This window comes from Gigantopelta aegis, chromosome 9 (assembly GCF_016097555.1).
Source record: "Gigantopelta aegis isolate Gae_Host chromosome 9, Gae_host_genome, whole genome shotgun sequence".
NCBI classification, from domain to species: Eukaryota; Metazoa; Mollusca; class Gastropoda; order Neomphalida; family Peltospiridae; genus Gigantopelta; species Gigantopelta aegis.
The window spans coordinates 41,980,199-41,996,626 of record NC_054707.1 but is presented as its reverse complement, the minus strand read 5'-3'; the positions used below and the strand labels follow the sequence as shown (position 1 = coordinate 41,996,626).

General features: G+C 38.1%; 1 protein-coding gene across 3 annotated transcripts in view; it reads left to right on the top strand.

Moving 5' to 3' along the window:
- Positions 1–16,428, top strand: part of LOC121381131 — a 217,930-nt gene that overhangs the window by 13,949 nt on the left and 187,553 nt on the right. For 2 of the 3 annotated variants that reach the window (XM_041510271.1, XM_041510270.1), the window contains exons 2-8: positions 38–116; positions 3,913–4,043; positions 12,085–12,151; positions 12,472–12,599; positions 13,487–13,559; positions 14,146–14,276; positions 15,047–15,119. In XM_041510271.1, the coding sequence (XP_041366205.1) occupies positions 38–116; positions 3,913–4,043; positions 12,085–12,151; positions 12,472–12,599; positions 13,487–13,559; positions 14,146–14,276; positions 15,047–15,119 (682 nt within the window). The remainder of the gene's footprint in view (positions 1–37; positions 117–3,912; positions 4,044–12,084; positions 12,152–12,471; positions 12,600–13,486; positions 13,560–14,145; positions 14,277–15,046; positions 15,120–16,428) is intronic. The other variant, XM_041510272.1, reaches the window with a different exon arrangement.

Sequence of the window (16,428 nt, the reverse complement as noted above, 5' to 3'; positions counted from 1 at the left end):
TTTTTATAATTTTAATAATTATTATTGTTCTTTACAGTTGGTGTGCTAATACCGCATGTCAGCGCAACTTGTGACGGCTGTAAAACTACATGGGATGCCTCTGGCAAGGCATGCAGGTGAGTATTGTTACTGTTTGTGTTGTATAATCCATAATCGACAAACATGATAAGTATGTATTAGTAATTCAAAATTTAAGTGACAACCTGATCAGAAATAAGAAGGAAGGAAATGTTTTATTTAATGACGCACTCAACACATTTTATTTACGGTTATATGGATTCGGACATATTGTTAAGAACACCACAGATATGAGAGAGGAAATCCGCAGTCGCCACTTTATGGGCTACTCTTTTCGATTAGCAACAAGGGATATTTTATATGCTCCATCCCACAGACAGGATAGTACATACCACGGCCTTTGTTAAACCAGTTGTGGAGCACTGGCTGGAACGATAAATATCCCAATGGGCCCACCGACGGGAATCGACCCTAGATTGATTGCGCATCAGGCGAGCGCTGTACCACTGAGTTACGTCTCGGCCCCAGTTCATATCGTTTAATAATCATGACTGTTTCTAAGTATATCGGTCTAAAGATAGTACTATACCAAATAACTTCCGGCTGGGTCAAAGTTCGAGGTGCACCGAACTTTTGATAGAGAAGTGAACACCACAAGTCCTGTGATTGGTTATAAATGTGAGTGTGTTGGTTGTAAAAAATAATAGTTTCATCTGGGTAAAATAAATGTGCAATTTTATTTCATCTAGTACCAATGTGTCAAGTAGCCTTGTGCTTGAAACATGTATGGGGTACCTGTAAAAAAAAGTACTCAAATTTTGTGCGAAACTAGGGTAGTCATAGACGCTACCCGTTATCTCAGAAACGAGCAGCTTGACCCCCATTTTTTTCTGATTCACTTTAAGTGTAAGGGGTGGTAGTATTTATATCCGTGGCGTTTATGTCGGTTGATACGTTGCAGGTAGGAGTTTTAGCCGCATATGTTACTATTGTCGTCTATGGGATTTGATTTGGTAGTATACACCCTAAAGCCGGTAATCGCGGTTCCCAGGACGAGTAGTTCTATCGGACCTCCATTTTGAGGATCCCTAGTCCTACCAAGACTTTCATACATTACTGGTGAAAAGCTCACTCAAACGCTAGAAAAGTACAAACTCAATATGAATATGAATCTTAAAAATATAAAATAACAAGATAATTGATACAACGCTAATATAATATTTTTAGTTGAATGATTATTATTTTCAAAAACTTGCATTAGCCTATGTGACATAGGCGTGTTATAATTCGTTGTGAGTACTGATACATGAACCGTGCTTCGAAATATTTTAAATGTTTCAACATTTATCAGTTGAAAGAACAAGCAATGAATGACACCGGTTAGTCTCATGTAATAAGCTCAACACAATTTGGTACGTGCATATATGGACTTTTAGAAATGGAATAAATGGAAATATTGGAATACATTTTTTTTATAGTAAATGTAATAAAACAACATGTTTATTATTATTATTATTATTATTATTATTATTATCATGGTGAAAACACAATAAAACAAATACCAATGACTATAGATCTTAAGTAATCTGTAAGGTTTTAAAAGTACTAGGTACTCTTTTTAACAGTATCCATAACCATAACTATGAGGTACAGGCGGACAATGTTTCTACACCTCCCCTAGTGTAAGCAGTGCAAACAAATTCATAATTAGTAACATATCTTTAATTATATAACATTTATTAAACTTTCATCGTCGTGGTTCTTTTGAAAGTTAACGGTATCTCCGGTTGAAATATACAATTTCAGATTGATAAGTCTTTTCTCGGAACCAGTACGGTGTTGGTTGTAATAAATTAATAATGTTTCTAGACGCCCCAAAAACGTGATGTGAAAGTAATATCTTGTGAAGTGTCAGGATGTTTGAATATCAACAGATGAGCAACGGATGGATTTACTCGCCTCTAAAAACATTGTAATACTAACATCACAGAACAATTGTATAATGTTGCGCAGATTAAAAAAAACAGTTTAAAAAAAATGGTAAAATGACATTCCAAACAAAATATACATATACTAATATATTACAAACAATAATAGATTGTAGATATATATATCTTCAAATACATCAAAAACAAAAGCAAACTATGTAGGCAAAACCATTAGTAAATTCATCTATTTTATAAATTGGACAGTGAAAACTCGGTAACTTCCCGGCCTTATTTAATTAACAGGAATAGAGATCAAGTGTATAGCTCTTAAAAGTACAACATTTCAAAAGATACATTCTGAGCGATTCAACATTTGTAATAAAAGACACCATTTGTGTACAAAACATACATATATTTACTGTATACTCTGTTATTATGTGTGTATAGAATACCTGACTCACGCAGTTCTTATAAATATCTATGAATGACAAAATTGTATTTAGTGGTAATTCCGTCGAAATGGCGTTTTAATCAAAGTAGTGATTGCATCCATGATGCACTATCAGGTGCTCGTCCTTAGGATGTTTCACCCCTCCTACACCGTATGTACACCGAGAACCACTAAAAAAACTAGCTTAGAAAACCCAAACTTACACTGGATAAAACAGTGATGATACCAGGTGTTTGCGAAAGGTGAGCATACCTCGCATAACCCTTTACCCGTCATGAGCACAACCCACATCCAACAAGTTCACTGTTGAAATGTACAATATTTCCACCAAAAGGATGAAAAGACGCGTAAAAGGTAAAAAAGGACATAATTGTAGTCCGTGATGAGTCATAACGTGAAATGACATTTAATGCTTGATTTGTAAGTGTTATAAATGTTTGAATGAATGAATGAATGGATGACTGTTTAATGTCACCCTCATTTCATTTCAACTTATTTTCGTGCTTATATCCAATTAAGGTTCAAGCACGCTGTCCTGGGCACACACCTCAGCTATCTGGGCTTTCTGTCCAGGACAGTAGGTTAATTGTTAGTTGGTTAGTAGTTAGTGAGAGAGAAGAGGGTGTAGTGGCCTTACACCTACCCATTGAGCCCTTAAGAACTCGCTCTGGGTTGGAGCTGGTACCGGGCTGCGAACCTGTACCTACCAGCCTGTAGTCCGATGGCTTAACCACTACGCCACCGAGGCCGGTCTGACACCCTCAGCACGAAAAATACATCGGCTATTGGGTATCAAACTATCGTGAATGCAAACATTGCGAACATGTCTGAAATTGAGTCTTAAGGTCCAGACATCAACTTAAATTGATTTCATACTTGTTGAAAGATCCAACATATTAGTGGTAGTTCGTTATTGAGTTTTGTTTAAAAAGTGTATCATTAGGTTTACTTCTGAACCCCAAACCACTCCCACCGCAACCCCCCCCCCCCAAAAAAAAAAAAAAACCAAACAAAAAACCCAAAAAAAAAAAAACACCCCCCCCCTGCCCCCCACAAAAACACAGGCAAACAAACGATTCTAAAACTAAAATCACAAACAATACACAATCATTTTAGACAATATACAAAACAAGTGTCAGAGGTAGTAGTTCACAAGCACGTGGGCCTTACATTCCAGGGGCCTTATTCACAAAGCTCTCTTAGGCTCTGCTAGACAACAAAGCATCCTCTTTGCAAGTATTTTAGCACTGCACTGCGAGATCGCAAAGTTTAGTGAATTAGACCCCAGAAAGCTAAACTATGAGTTAATTTAGGATAGATGTATATTTGGGAACAGTTCGTCTTCTTTATAATGCCTTCATGTTTCTTACGTATCTAACAGTTTAAGTGTTATTTACCATGCAGCACCGTACAGACAGAATTGTACAACATTGTACGTTTGTACAACCAAGGTCTTTTTAAATATTAAATATATGATAGTGTAGATGTGACCTAACATCTTGTTAACCCTTTCAGTGACGACGACACCTATATATCGTGTCTGTTGAACGCAGCGAGTAGCGACGCAGGATGTGATACTCGACACACTAAGATGGCGGAGGCGAAGACTCACCGTGACGGAATCATGCCGCCTGTTGCATGCACTGGTAAGAATGGAATTGATGGTTTATGTTTAAATATTGGGAAGAAGTGTATTCATTTTCTCAAAGATGAACAACAACCAAAAATTCCAACAAACATCTGCATTATAAGTCTATTTTGTTTACGACACGACAAATTCGCATAAGCTGTTTTTTTTAATAATATCTACCAAAGCTTGTACCAACCTCCATTTAATATAGTATGTATTGTTTGACAATGATTTGAGTTCAGCGTGACATAAAAAAGGGAAGTGTTTTGTAAACAATGGTCTTTCTTTGTATGCAGTTTGAGAGCACATTGGTCAATATTCTCCCATTATGAAGACTGTTATGTAGCTTGAAATCCTATATTCTTTATTAATTTATCCTATATATTATTTAATATTTATTTTCTTATAATGTGACTACTAACTAGTTGTGTATGTATGTACGTAACGATAAACTAATAGGAGAAAATATAGTTTCGAAGTACATAAGCAGACGGTTGTTCATTATTAATATCTTGACCAATATTTGTAAACAAAATGCACATTGTAATTTCTGACATTGTTTTCTAAAAGGTTAGTATGGTGTATGAGTAAACTGTACTGCTTTACTTTGGATAATGATTTAGGTTGATCTCAGAGGATAAAAAATTCTTGAATAAAAAGACAAATATGTTTATTTTAAATTATATGCTATAAAAATAATCACATCGATGTTTCTACTAGGGTTTTTTTCATTCATTCCAAAATAAATATTTTCGACTCTGGAATCTGAATAACAAAATCACAAAAGACAAACTACCAAAATACCTCGTTATATAAGAAAACCCAGTACAAAGCAAGCATGATTCTAAAACACCGACCTCAGTGGTGTCGTGGTTAAGCTGTCGGACATAAGGCTGCTAGGTACAGGGTTCGCAGCCCTGTACCGGCTCCCACCCAGAACGAGTTTTAACGACTCAATGGGTAGGTGTAAGACCACTACACTCTCTTCTTTCTCACTAAGTACTAATCAACTCAGCTAATCTATAGCTGAAGCGAGTTCCCAGGGCAGCGTGCTTGAGCCTTAATTGGATATAAGGTTCGAACGTAAGTTAAGCCATCGGACTACAGACTGGTAGGTACATGGCAGTGGCGTATCTACGGAAAAATGTTCCCCTGTCCAAATATATGACAACCATCTTTTAGATAACGTCTGACTTTAATAGAAACTGCTCAGTGGCGCCCCCTTCAAGAGGCGCCCGGGGCACGTGCCATACCCTAGGTACGCGACTGGAACAGGGTTCGCAGCCTGGTATCGGCTCCAACCCAGAGCGAGTTCTTTAGGGCTCAATGGGAAGGTTAAGGCCACTACACCCTCTACTCTCTTACTAACCAACTAACAACTAACTTATTGTCCTGGACAGACAGCCCAGATAGCTGAGGTGTGTGCCCAGGACAGCGAGCTTGAACCGTAATTGGATATAAGCACAAAAATAAGTTGAAATGAAAAAAAAATCAAATGATTCTAAAACAGCTTGGATCACACAACAATCAGGTGGAACTGAACTGAACATACAACAAGCTGTCAGTCAATCAAATGCACAGACATATTTGTTAGACATACGAAGCAGAAAAAGAGAAATATCACTGGTATCACCAATTTACATGCCCGTGCGTTTAGAGAATACGTGAGACGGTAATCCAAAAATCGTTTATATTTTCAGCGTTGTCTGATACATGTGCTTGTCAAAGAAATAAAATGTTGTTTTGTATTCCTAAAAAGACTGTTTTTAATGTTTGAAGTTAATTTTGCAAAGAAACAAATGAACTGAAATCCAGCGGATTACCCTTCGAACAATCCAATAATAAATACATAGAGCAAACCATAATTTGTTTTAAAACAAACAAACAAGAAATACACATTAAAAACCGACCATTCGCATTCTGCTTCCAAAAGGGAATGGGATCAGACAGAACAAACTGCATTTATGTTTTTGTTTATAGGGTGATCGCCCTCTAACTTCTGAATTCAGTTTAACAGACTCAGTATAAATGTGTAAGTGTGTGTGTGTGTGTGTGTGTGTGTGTATATATATATATATACACATACACATACATGTATATATGTATGCATGTATGTAAGTATGTATGCATGTATATGTATGTACGTACGTACATACATACATACATACATACATACAGACACACAAACACATGCACACATGCACATACGAACACACATACACATCGCAACTGTTACACCAAAGGCTTTGGTATGTGCTTACTATGTCGGATGGTGCATATAAAATATCCCTTTCTACTAATGTACAAATTACCAAATATTTGACATTCAGTAGCCTGTGATTAAGAAATCACTGTGCTTTAGTGGTGTCGTTAAACAAAACAAACGAAATTTAACATACATACATACATACATAGATACATACATACATACATAGATACATATATACATACAATATATAGATATTCATATACAGACATACATATATCCGTATGTGTACTCGTATTCGTATATTTTTCTGTTTCCAGACACTAGTCAGTAGTTGGGACATTTTGGGCCGACTTGCTACATATTGTTTTAGAATTGGGACATCTTGGACCGGTGGAAAATATCGCAGTTGGGACATATTGGGCCCGTGCCCGCCCAAGATATCCCAATTTGGACATCTTGGGCAGTTGGGACATTTTGGGCTTCAACAGGTGTTTAAAGCCTCAGTCACGCTGGATCGTGAGTTTTCTGGATCGTCGCATTTGGTGGCAATTTGGCCGAGGTACGACAAATCGGCAATGTTTGCTACGATCTCCATTTCCGATCGTGTACTGCGATTGTTATTAAGACTGGTGGTAGGTCATCGTACGATTGGTGGTACGCGTCGTCATGCGATCACCAACGATTGGAGAAGATCGATCGCAAGATCAATCGTAGGTAATCGTGCGACAAGTAGTGGCGATCAACGACCGATCGTACGATCAATCGTGGCGACCTGTGATCGCTTGCACTATCGATCGCAGCCAATCGCAGCCAGTCGTGAGAAGATTCGCGATCGTGCGGCCACAGCACCCAACTGTTGTTGTTGCTTCATTTGCAGTCGGCCCAACATAAGTTCCAGTCTTTACGGCGGTACCGGTACACCCGCCATAGCGATATGCTCTCTTCAGGTGTCGTAGTGAAGATTGACCTGAACCCCAGAAGTCACTCCAAACATACTGGTCTGCGAGCTAAAGACTAGTGGTACCACCAATCGTAAGGTCGTGCAACCAGTCGGGACAGGTCGGGACTGGTCGCACTACCGATCGTGAGATCGTACAACAGGTGGCACAGCCAATCGTCAGGTGGCATGACTAGTAGCACGACCAATCTTGCGACTACTTGACCCGCGATCATGCACGACTGGTGGTGCGTCCATGCGCGACTGGTGGTACGACCATGCAAGACTTGTCTGCGACCTCTTACGATCTGAAATCGAAGGTCAAAAGTTTTGAACATGACCATCGACCTTGCTGCGACTGATTTTGCTCTGGCGATCACCTACGACCTCTGCAACCAGTCGCGCGCTCTTTCTACGAATTGCCCGCGATTCCAACATTTTTCGGTGGCAGCTAGGTCGTAACCTGGTCGTAGGCCCGGTGTGACTGGGGCTCTAGCAGTGTAAATGTATGTAGTTGCTCAGTGTTAGTCAAAAATAGACTTTGTAAATACGGACCGTGATGTTTAAAATGTATGTAGTCAATTTATTCCATTTACTTTAAGCAACTCTCTAATTTAGTAGAATATTATAGTGTAATTACATCTGTTAAGACATATATCTAAGAAACATTGCTATAGGTGTCATCGAATAAAACATTTTAACAAAGTTGTAAAGTATCCAAGATGTATTATTACATTCTGAGTGCAATATATACTCTTCAAAAGAAGAAACGCAAAACCACATTGTCGTAACATTTGGAGAATTGATTTAATTATTGAATGGTGAGTCCGATAATTACCAAATGTTGCAGGATTGTTCACAATTCACTCTAGTCCATTGTGAGTAAGTGATAGGACACACCACCAAGGTCAAGGTCATCTGGAGTCAATACCGGGTGTGGCTTCCGCGTGTGTTGACAACTGCCTGGCACCGCCTGCCCATTGAAGCAACCAGAGTACGGATGACGTCCCGGGGGATGGTGGCCCACTCGGCCTGCAAGGCTGCTGCCAGCTCGGGCAGGGTCTGGGGCTGTGGTTGTCGCTGTCGGAGGCGTCGGTCCAACTCGTCCCATAGATGCTCAATTGGGTTCAAATCCGGTGATATCGATGGCCAAGGAAGGACATTAATGTTGTTGTTCTGTAGGAAAGCCGTTGTGAGACGTGCTGTGTGAGGCCTGGCGTTGTCATGTTGGAACACTGCGTTGGCGTTGGCCATAACTGGAACGATGTGTGGCCGGAGGATCTGGTCAGTGTAGCCCTGTGCATTCAGGTTGCCCTGCACGTGGACCAGGTCAGTTCTGCCAGTGTGTGAGATGGCTGCCCACACCATGACACTACCCCCGCCGAATCTGTCCACTTCCTGCACGCAGTTTGCCGCATAACGTTCACCACGACGCCTATACACGCGACATCTTCCATCATGACGTCGGAGCAGAAATCGGGACTCGTCACTGAACCACACCTGTCTCCATCGCAGTTGAGGCCATTGTCGATGAATCTGGCACCACTGCAGTCGGAGTCGACGGTGTTGTGGTGTTAAGATGACACCTCGAACTGGACGTCTGGCACGAATTCCTACCTCACGTAGGCGGTTCCGTACGGTCTGGTCGGATATCCTGCGCAAACCTGGTATTGCTGCGGCTGTGGAGGTGGCAGTAGTCAATCGTTCCCGAAGGTGGCGTACCCGGATGTAGCGGTCCTGCCCGGGGGTAGTGACCCGTGGTCGACCGGATCTAGGGAGGTCACGTGTTGATCCATGTTGCTGGTAACGGTCCCACAGTCTGGAGATGGTGCTTGGGGACACATGGAATGCCCTGGCAACGGCCGTTCTGGATTCGCCTGCGTCTAGTCGGCCGGTGGCATTGTTTCTCTGCGGTTCACTGAGACGCGGCATGTCCTGGATTGTCAACTGTCGGCCAGATACAGAGGCCAGGCAAGCGAACACCCTGCACTTTTATACTGTCGGTGTTCATGTTGCACGTGCAGACAACGCACGTGCAGTGGTGACATGGTTTGCACGTGGCTGCGTTTTTGCGAATATTCACATTTTGGAACTTTATTGTACAGTAGCTGCGTTTTATCGAATGTAACCGTGGGAATGTGTTTGGGACATGCAATGACCTTATATTCACAAAGCATGAACCCGTAGGAAACATAAAATCGGAGTTATAACCCATTTGTACCCTTTTGCGTTTCTTTTTTTGAAGAGTATATATTATATAGTTAACAGGGTCCAGAAAGATGGAATGATCCTTTATCAGTAAAGGTAAAACTGGGAGAAATTAATATTAGAGTATTTAGTACTACCCAGGATACAGAACTAAGATGTTTCAATATAGCTGTGTACACCTATTCCATATAAAATACATTAATCTTAGTACATTTTTAACAAAGAAAATGAAGATAGGATTCATTTCTTTAGGGAATGTTCAGTAGTACAAACCGTCTGGTCTTCTTTTTGGGAATGGTTAACTATAACATGTGCACACATAAATAATATGACTATGACCGTACATCTAGTTATGTTTGGTACTAAGTAGCATACAAGGGCATATACACTTTTCGATTAGCTATTACTTTATTCTAAGTATTTTGTATATAAACATATATTATTAAATAAAAAAACCCAAATATAAGCCAATTGTTCACGGAGATGAGATATGTAATAGAAAGGGAGATTTCGTTTAATAAAAACAAACATCATAAATTTAATACTGTATGGGCTATTTATCACAACCTTTTTCGTGAGGCAGTAGTAGAACTTAATACTGAATAAGTTCATTTGATTGCATGCGATCAGCTGTGATTTTAAATTGCGAAAGATGCATGTGGCTAGAAACTTTTGGAGAGGATTCTTGTATATCATGATAGGCGGTTCGTATGTCAAGATGTCGCTCTTTTGGAAGGGAAGGTGACTGCTGGAGCACAGTGCAGTTTTCAACAATGACTAGTCAGCATTGTTTACAAGGTGCTGCTAAAATGTGTCTTCAAGGTGGTGAAAAACACAGCACAACAACGTTGAAAACTAGCATAAAATGATACTACAGTCATGACGAAAACAAGATGTGTGTGAATATCCTTACACATGCGATAACCTTTACGCGCTAGATCACTTTAGCACAGTTATATACATGTTATGCTCACAAACTGATAATGCTTAGGGCTATAATTAAAGACGTGAAACATATTAAAGGTCGTGGGTTGTCTTTGGCACATAACAACCACAATGCAACAGCTACTGTGCTAGATTAGAGTAGTGACAAAAGCAATATACTGCTGGCATTTCAAGCGCCGACTGCCTGTTACATACGTGTTCTCGGGAAGAGGGAACTGTACTGATTAGACAGCTTGGATGACATTAAACAATGTCACACTCGAGCAATGAAAAAAATGTCCAGCAGCAGATAGACTGAATGATGTACTACCATCCATTAAGAGATATATCGTAATTTCGTTGGACTGATTGAGTGCAAAGGGTAGCCAGATCTATTCTGTTTCCTAAGAGGCGTGTAAATAGAAAGCAGTCTGCCAACGCAAATTGTGCTTGCCCAAATACATACTCTGTATTTGGCATCAGGCAGACCACATTTGGGGATAGACACATATAACACATAAACAGATTCATATTTATATTTGTAAAGCACAGCAACCTTTGGCTAGGTACGAACCAATGGTGCGTTTTTTATTCATATAACCTAATACATACCTTTACATGTAAATATTTTATTCACATAGCCTGAAGGGATCATGCCCACATTAACATACATATGAATCTTGCATAAATGTTCTATGAAACCTAAGAATTACCAAGAATTTAAATAATTTAGTTTTTTAACAGTTTTCTTGTTGTTCCCAACTATGTTTTTAATATAATTTTGAGGTACATTGATAGAAACATTTAAAAAACTAAAATAGTATTTAGAGATATTTTTTCCTTTATATGAAAATTGCTATGGTGGCCAATTAAAAAAAATATGACTCTTTGATAAATAAATACGCATCAATTTATTTGTTTTTCAGTGGTAGTGGCATTGTTAATGCATTTTGCACGAGCCACGAACTCTGTTAACGTGCTATATCCAATTACAGTTTAAGCACATGAACCATGTGCACAACCTCTCACTTCACCACTGTCTGTGTGAGCGGCAGAGGGGAAGTGGGTGTGGGTGTAAGTTTGAGATGGGCAAACTATGGAACAAATGCTTAGTAACTTCCTAATAGTACACGACATGACGATATCGTTGGGGATGAAGTTGGTCGTTGGTCGCTGAACGATGAGTCACCTGTTTCTCACCTCCCTGTTATGCCCTTACCGATCGTTTCCTCCTCGATGTTTTAGTTTTCGGACTAGAAATGACACATTCGATCGACTAACCTGCGACCAGAGATAACATTTCATAATTTTTTTACGTAATACTAATACATGACATTCGGACATATTCGTTTAATTCGGGCAAAATTCAGTCTGCCATCATACGAAACTAGGAGTATGTACGCCTCAGTCATCCATGGCTTTTATAGGATCTTTATCTTTTCAGACTTGACTTGAAATTACATAGGAATACAATCCTGTTTAATATATTCTTTCCAGCGTTGACTGGATAATATGTGAGAATGTAATCATATTATTGTATTCTTTTCAGCGTTGACTAGATATGTATGAACATATAATCCTATTTATTTTATTTTTTCAGCGTGGACTGGATAATGCCTGATAATATAATCACATTTGCTTTGTTCTTTTCTGCGTGGTCTGAATAATGCCTGAAAATGTACTCCTATTTACTTTGTGGTAATGTAATCATATTTACCTAATTATTTTCAACGTTGATAATGTGTGAGAATGTATTCACATTTCCCTTACTTTTTTCAGCGTTGACTACTACGTGTGGTTGTCAAGTGACTTACCATTCTACTGATCTTACCTCTGGTGCTTGCACGTACGTTTTAGTAATGTTGAGTTTAATGATTTTTAATTGGAATATAAATAATGTTTTCAGCGAATATACAAGTCTATAATAATATGCAGGAAATACAATATTTATTAATTATATTCGGTTGTGATCTTGAAGTTTAAAAACCAACAACCACAGACAAAGAACCAGCAAACAGAAAGGAAGTGTGTAAATAATTACTATTTCGTTATAATATCTTGCAGTGCAGCTAAAGCGAGAATAAGATATAAGTTTCTGAAATGAACGTTTCATCCTTAAGAAAATGTAATTCATGGAATCTAACGTTGTTATGTACTTGCTAACAGAACTGCTACAAATGCAATAAAGTGTCTGGTTGCCGCTACAGACGATGGATGTATTGGTGCTACTACGACAGCCAGAAAGGACATTGTTGCAGCTTTTAACACTATTGTCACCAACACAGCTTCATGTGGTAAGCATTTTCTTTGGCCTTAAAAGGAATACATTTATTGAGTCAAAATAATGGGTTTTTTACACATTGTGTTGTTGTTTGTTTCCGTTTTGTTTTTCAAATATTTATTAATAAACAAAAAAGTTTTTTTTTTAGTCGAAATATTCAGTCCATTTTGTCTTTTGTTTCATAAAATCAGTTGTTTGTGCGAAGTGTTTGGTTTGCAATGTTCGTTATTTGTGTGTAATTTCGAACACAGCTTAGGGAAGTATTTTAATATAATTAATTAACACACAAAAGGAAAGCTATCCAGGATATAATAATGTTGGTTTATGAAGTTGATCTATTTTAATTTTTTCTGCGGTAAATAGAGTTAGCTGATTTCGACAAGCAACTGTTATAAACGAACCACCGCATAAAATACTTTACATGTCAGCAATCTCGTCAATGTAAATAAATTTTAAAATAATAAATAAAAGAAAATTATTTAGAAGGAAACCGGCCCCAAGTTCAGCCAGCAAACGTTTCGCTAACGTTCGCGAAATATTTTATTGGTTTCTGATGATGCTATTTGGTTTACCGTGAAGCGAGTAAACCAGTCTCTAGAGGACGTTGTTCTTGTTGGTCTGAACTCGTCGCAGGACTAAGCTAATGTCCTGGGGAATATCTAGGATATCCTTTGGTTACCGGTGAGATTTGTGTACGTCTTCCTTTATTTGATGTATATCACATTTAAAATAAAAACGTTTATTCGATATAACACCGAGTCTGGACATTGATCGTGTTAACTGTTAAGTTGTCTATTCATTTTAATATCTACATGTAACATTTCACTGTGATTTGTTTTGTGTTTATTACGATTTTGATTCAAAACTAATACTCGTTAATGTACATTGTTTTTGCTATAGAGCTGACGGACACGTGCAAATGTCAGACAGCCTACGCTATGGCAGATGTTGCTGCAGCCGAAAACAAATGCACGTAGGTTGACTTAGCATATCTAATGTTTTGCTTCTATTTGATGATGACAAACTTACACTGCCGGCGCACAAAACGCAGTCCTATATATTTTACATGCCAATTCAATATGTTTTATTTTGTTTAATGACACCACTAGAGCACATTGATTTATAAATCATCAAACATATGGTAATTCAGACACGTAGTCATCAGAGGAAACCCGCTACATTTTTTTCTAATGCAGCAAAGGATCTTCTATATGCATGTTCCAACATACAGAACAGCACATACCTTTGACCAGTTGTTGTGCACTGGTTGGAACGAGAGAAAAACAATCAGCTGAATGGATACACCGAGGTTGTTCGATCCTGCGACATAAGCACCTCAAGCGAGCACTCAACGACTGAGCTAAATATCGCCCCTTTCAAGATGTAGTATAAAATGTATAATGTCATACTACGTGGGCTAGTTATTGCTGCTTCATTGTTGCATTGATGTGTCGAGTAAAGTATTTCCTTCTAACTGTCCGAAGCCATATAACCGTAAATAAAATGTGTTGAGTGCGTAGTTAAATAAAACATTTCCTTCTTTCCTTCTTACTGCACAGAAAACTGAAGGAAGAAATGAATTGCCTGATGTCGGCAAATGGCGTGGCGTGTGACGGTTCGACAAAGAAATCTGCAGTAGCGACTGCACAAGACGCCTTCATCGTCGACGCCGTTGCCAACTGCAAAACAGGTAAACAAATATAAAATACATTTTGTTTTATACATTAGAAATTCATTCTACAACTAAGGTTGGGGTTTTTTCGGTGAATTTAATTTAAAAAATGGTTGTTATTATTATGTGCGTTTTAGTCCATATTTATTACGTTGAAGCGTCCGATAATTAATTGGTAATGGATTAAATTTAGACAGAAATAAAATATATTTTGTTTAGCTTTCAGTCCAATCCTTAACGTGTGCTTTTTTTTCTATGTGTAGTTTGTTTTAGCTAACATTCATCCAATTTAGAGGAATACGCATTTTGCCTCAGAAAAGATTAAACGGTAATATTTTAAAAGTTAAAGTTTGTTTGGTTTAACGACACCACTAGAGCACAATGATTTGTATTAGTCATCGGCTACTGGATGTCAAAACATTTGGTAATTCTACATCTTAGAGAGGAAACCCGCTACATTAGTAGCAAAGGACCTTTTATATTGACCATCTCACAGACAGGATAACACATGCTACGGCCTTTCATACACCAGCCGTGATGCACTGGCTGGATCGACAAATAGCTCAACTGGCCACACACTGAACTCGTTATTTTAAAAACAGCCATAAATGGCGTATGAATATGTAAATATGGGGAATCGCCCATTATTTTCCGACACGTTAATGTTGGTTTTAGTGTCGCAAATGGATTCGATTAGCCAATCAAATTTCTCGTTATATGTAGATTTGAGTTAGAATACGTTTTGATTCAACATGAATGCTCGTTAACGTACTTTTGTTTTGCTATAGACCTAACGGAGACATGCAAATGTCAGATAGCCTACGCCAAGGTAGATGTGACTGCAGCTACAGACAAATGCACGTATGTTGACTTAACATATTCGATGGTTTGTTTTAGTTTGGTGATGGGAAACGTATATTACAGGCGCGCATCTAGAATTATTCAATAAGCGGACAGCAGCACTAATGTAATGTATTTGGAGGGACTTGTGCAAATCAAGACTCCTCGTCGGATGCAAACACAGCAGGATCTGGACCCCGCGTAAATCCACGTCGGCACTGAGTGATAGTAGATATTTTAATCAAAGACATAAGATACAAGAAGAAATCCGACACAGCTATGCGAATCAAGCTGTGTTTCTGATAGGGTGTTGGATTTACTGTTCAGCCATTTGTATCGTACTAACGGTTAAGGGGACATTCCCGAGTTTGCTGCATTGTAAGATGTTTCTGACTAATAAAATAGTTTTACGATTAAACTTACATATTAAATATATTTTCTTGTTTAGAATATCAGTGTCTGTATATTCAATGTGTTTCTGGTCGTCTTAATATTTGTAAGAAGCCAAAACTGGATTTTGTCTTCAAATAATTCAAAAATCTTTTTTTTAGGAAATAAAATGAAATTTAACCTAGTACAAATATTAGAACGACCACAAACACGTTTAATATACAGCCACTAATATTGTATGCAGAAAAATATATTTTATATGTAATTACAATCGTTAAAAAGTTTCTGTTAGTCTATAACATCTTAAAATGTGCTGCAAACTCAGGAATGTCCCTTTAACATGTAAGTTTAGCTATGTCAGGTGTAATAAACACCCCAACACGATTGACGGCCTACAGTGCCACATTAATCTATCCTATTCTTATTTTAAAAAACCAAACAAGCGTGTGAAACCAAAGAAAGTGGGGTAACTCAATTTAAAGAGAATATTAGCGACCATAAAGCTACGTACGTTATATTAAATAATATTGTATACAATAACAAAACATTTGAAAAGAAAATTTGGTAGTACGACAAAGGTGATTTTGAAAAAGTCAATAATTTAATACAGAAAGAACCATGACAAGAAATAATAAATCCCGCAGGAAACGTTGATATAGCTGCGAACATTTTAAATCTATAATTAAACAGCATATTAACAACTGTATACCTAATGAGACCATTACTATTCGACCCAATGACAAACCATGATTTAACAGTTAACTAAAGAATAAGGGTAAAAATTGTGTTGTGCATTTGTCGACTTCCAAAAAGCATTTGATATGATATTCAGGGTTTATCTCTGGCAAAAACTATTAGATAATAAAATAAACGGCAAACTACTCGTCATTATACATAACATGTATCAGGGTATAAAGTCGTGTGTTAGTGTAAATTCAGT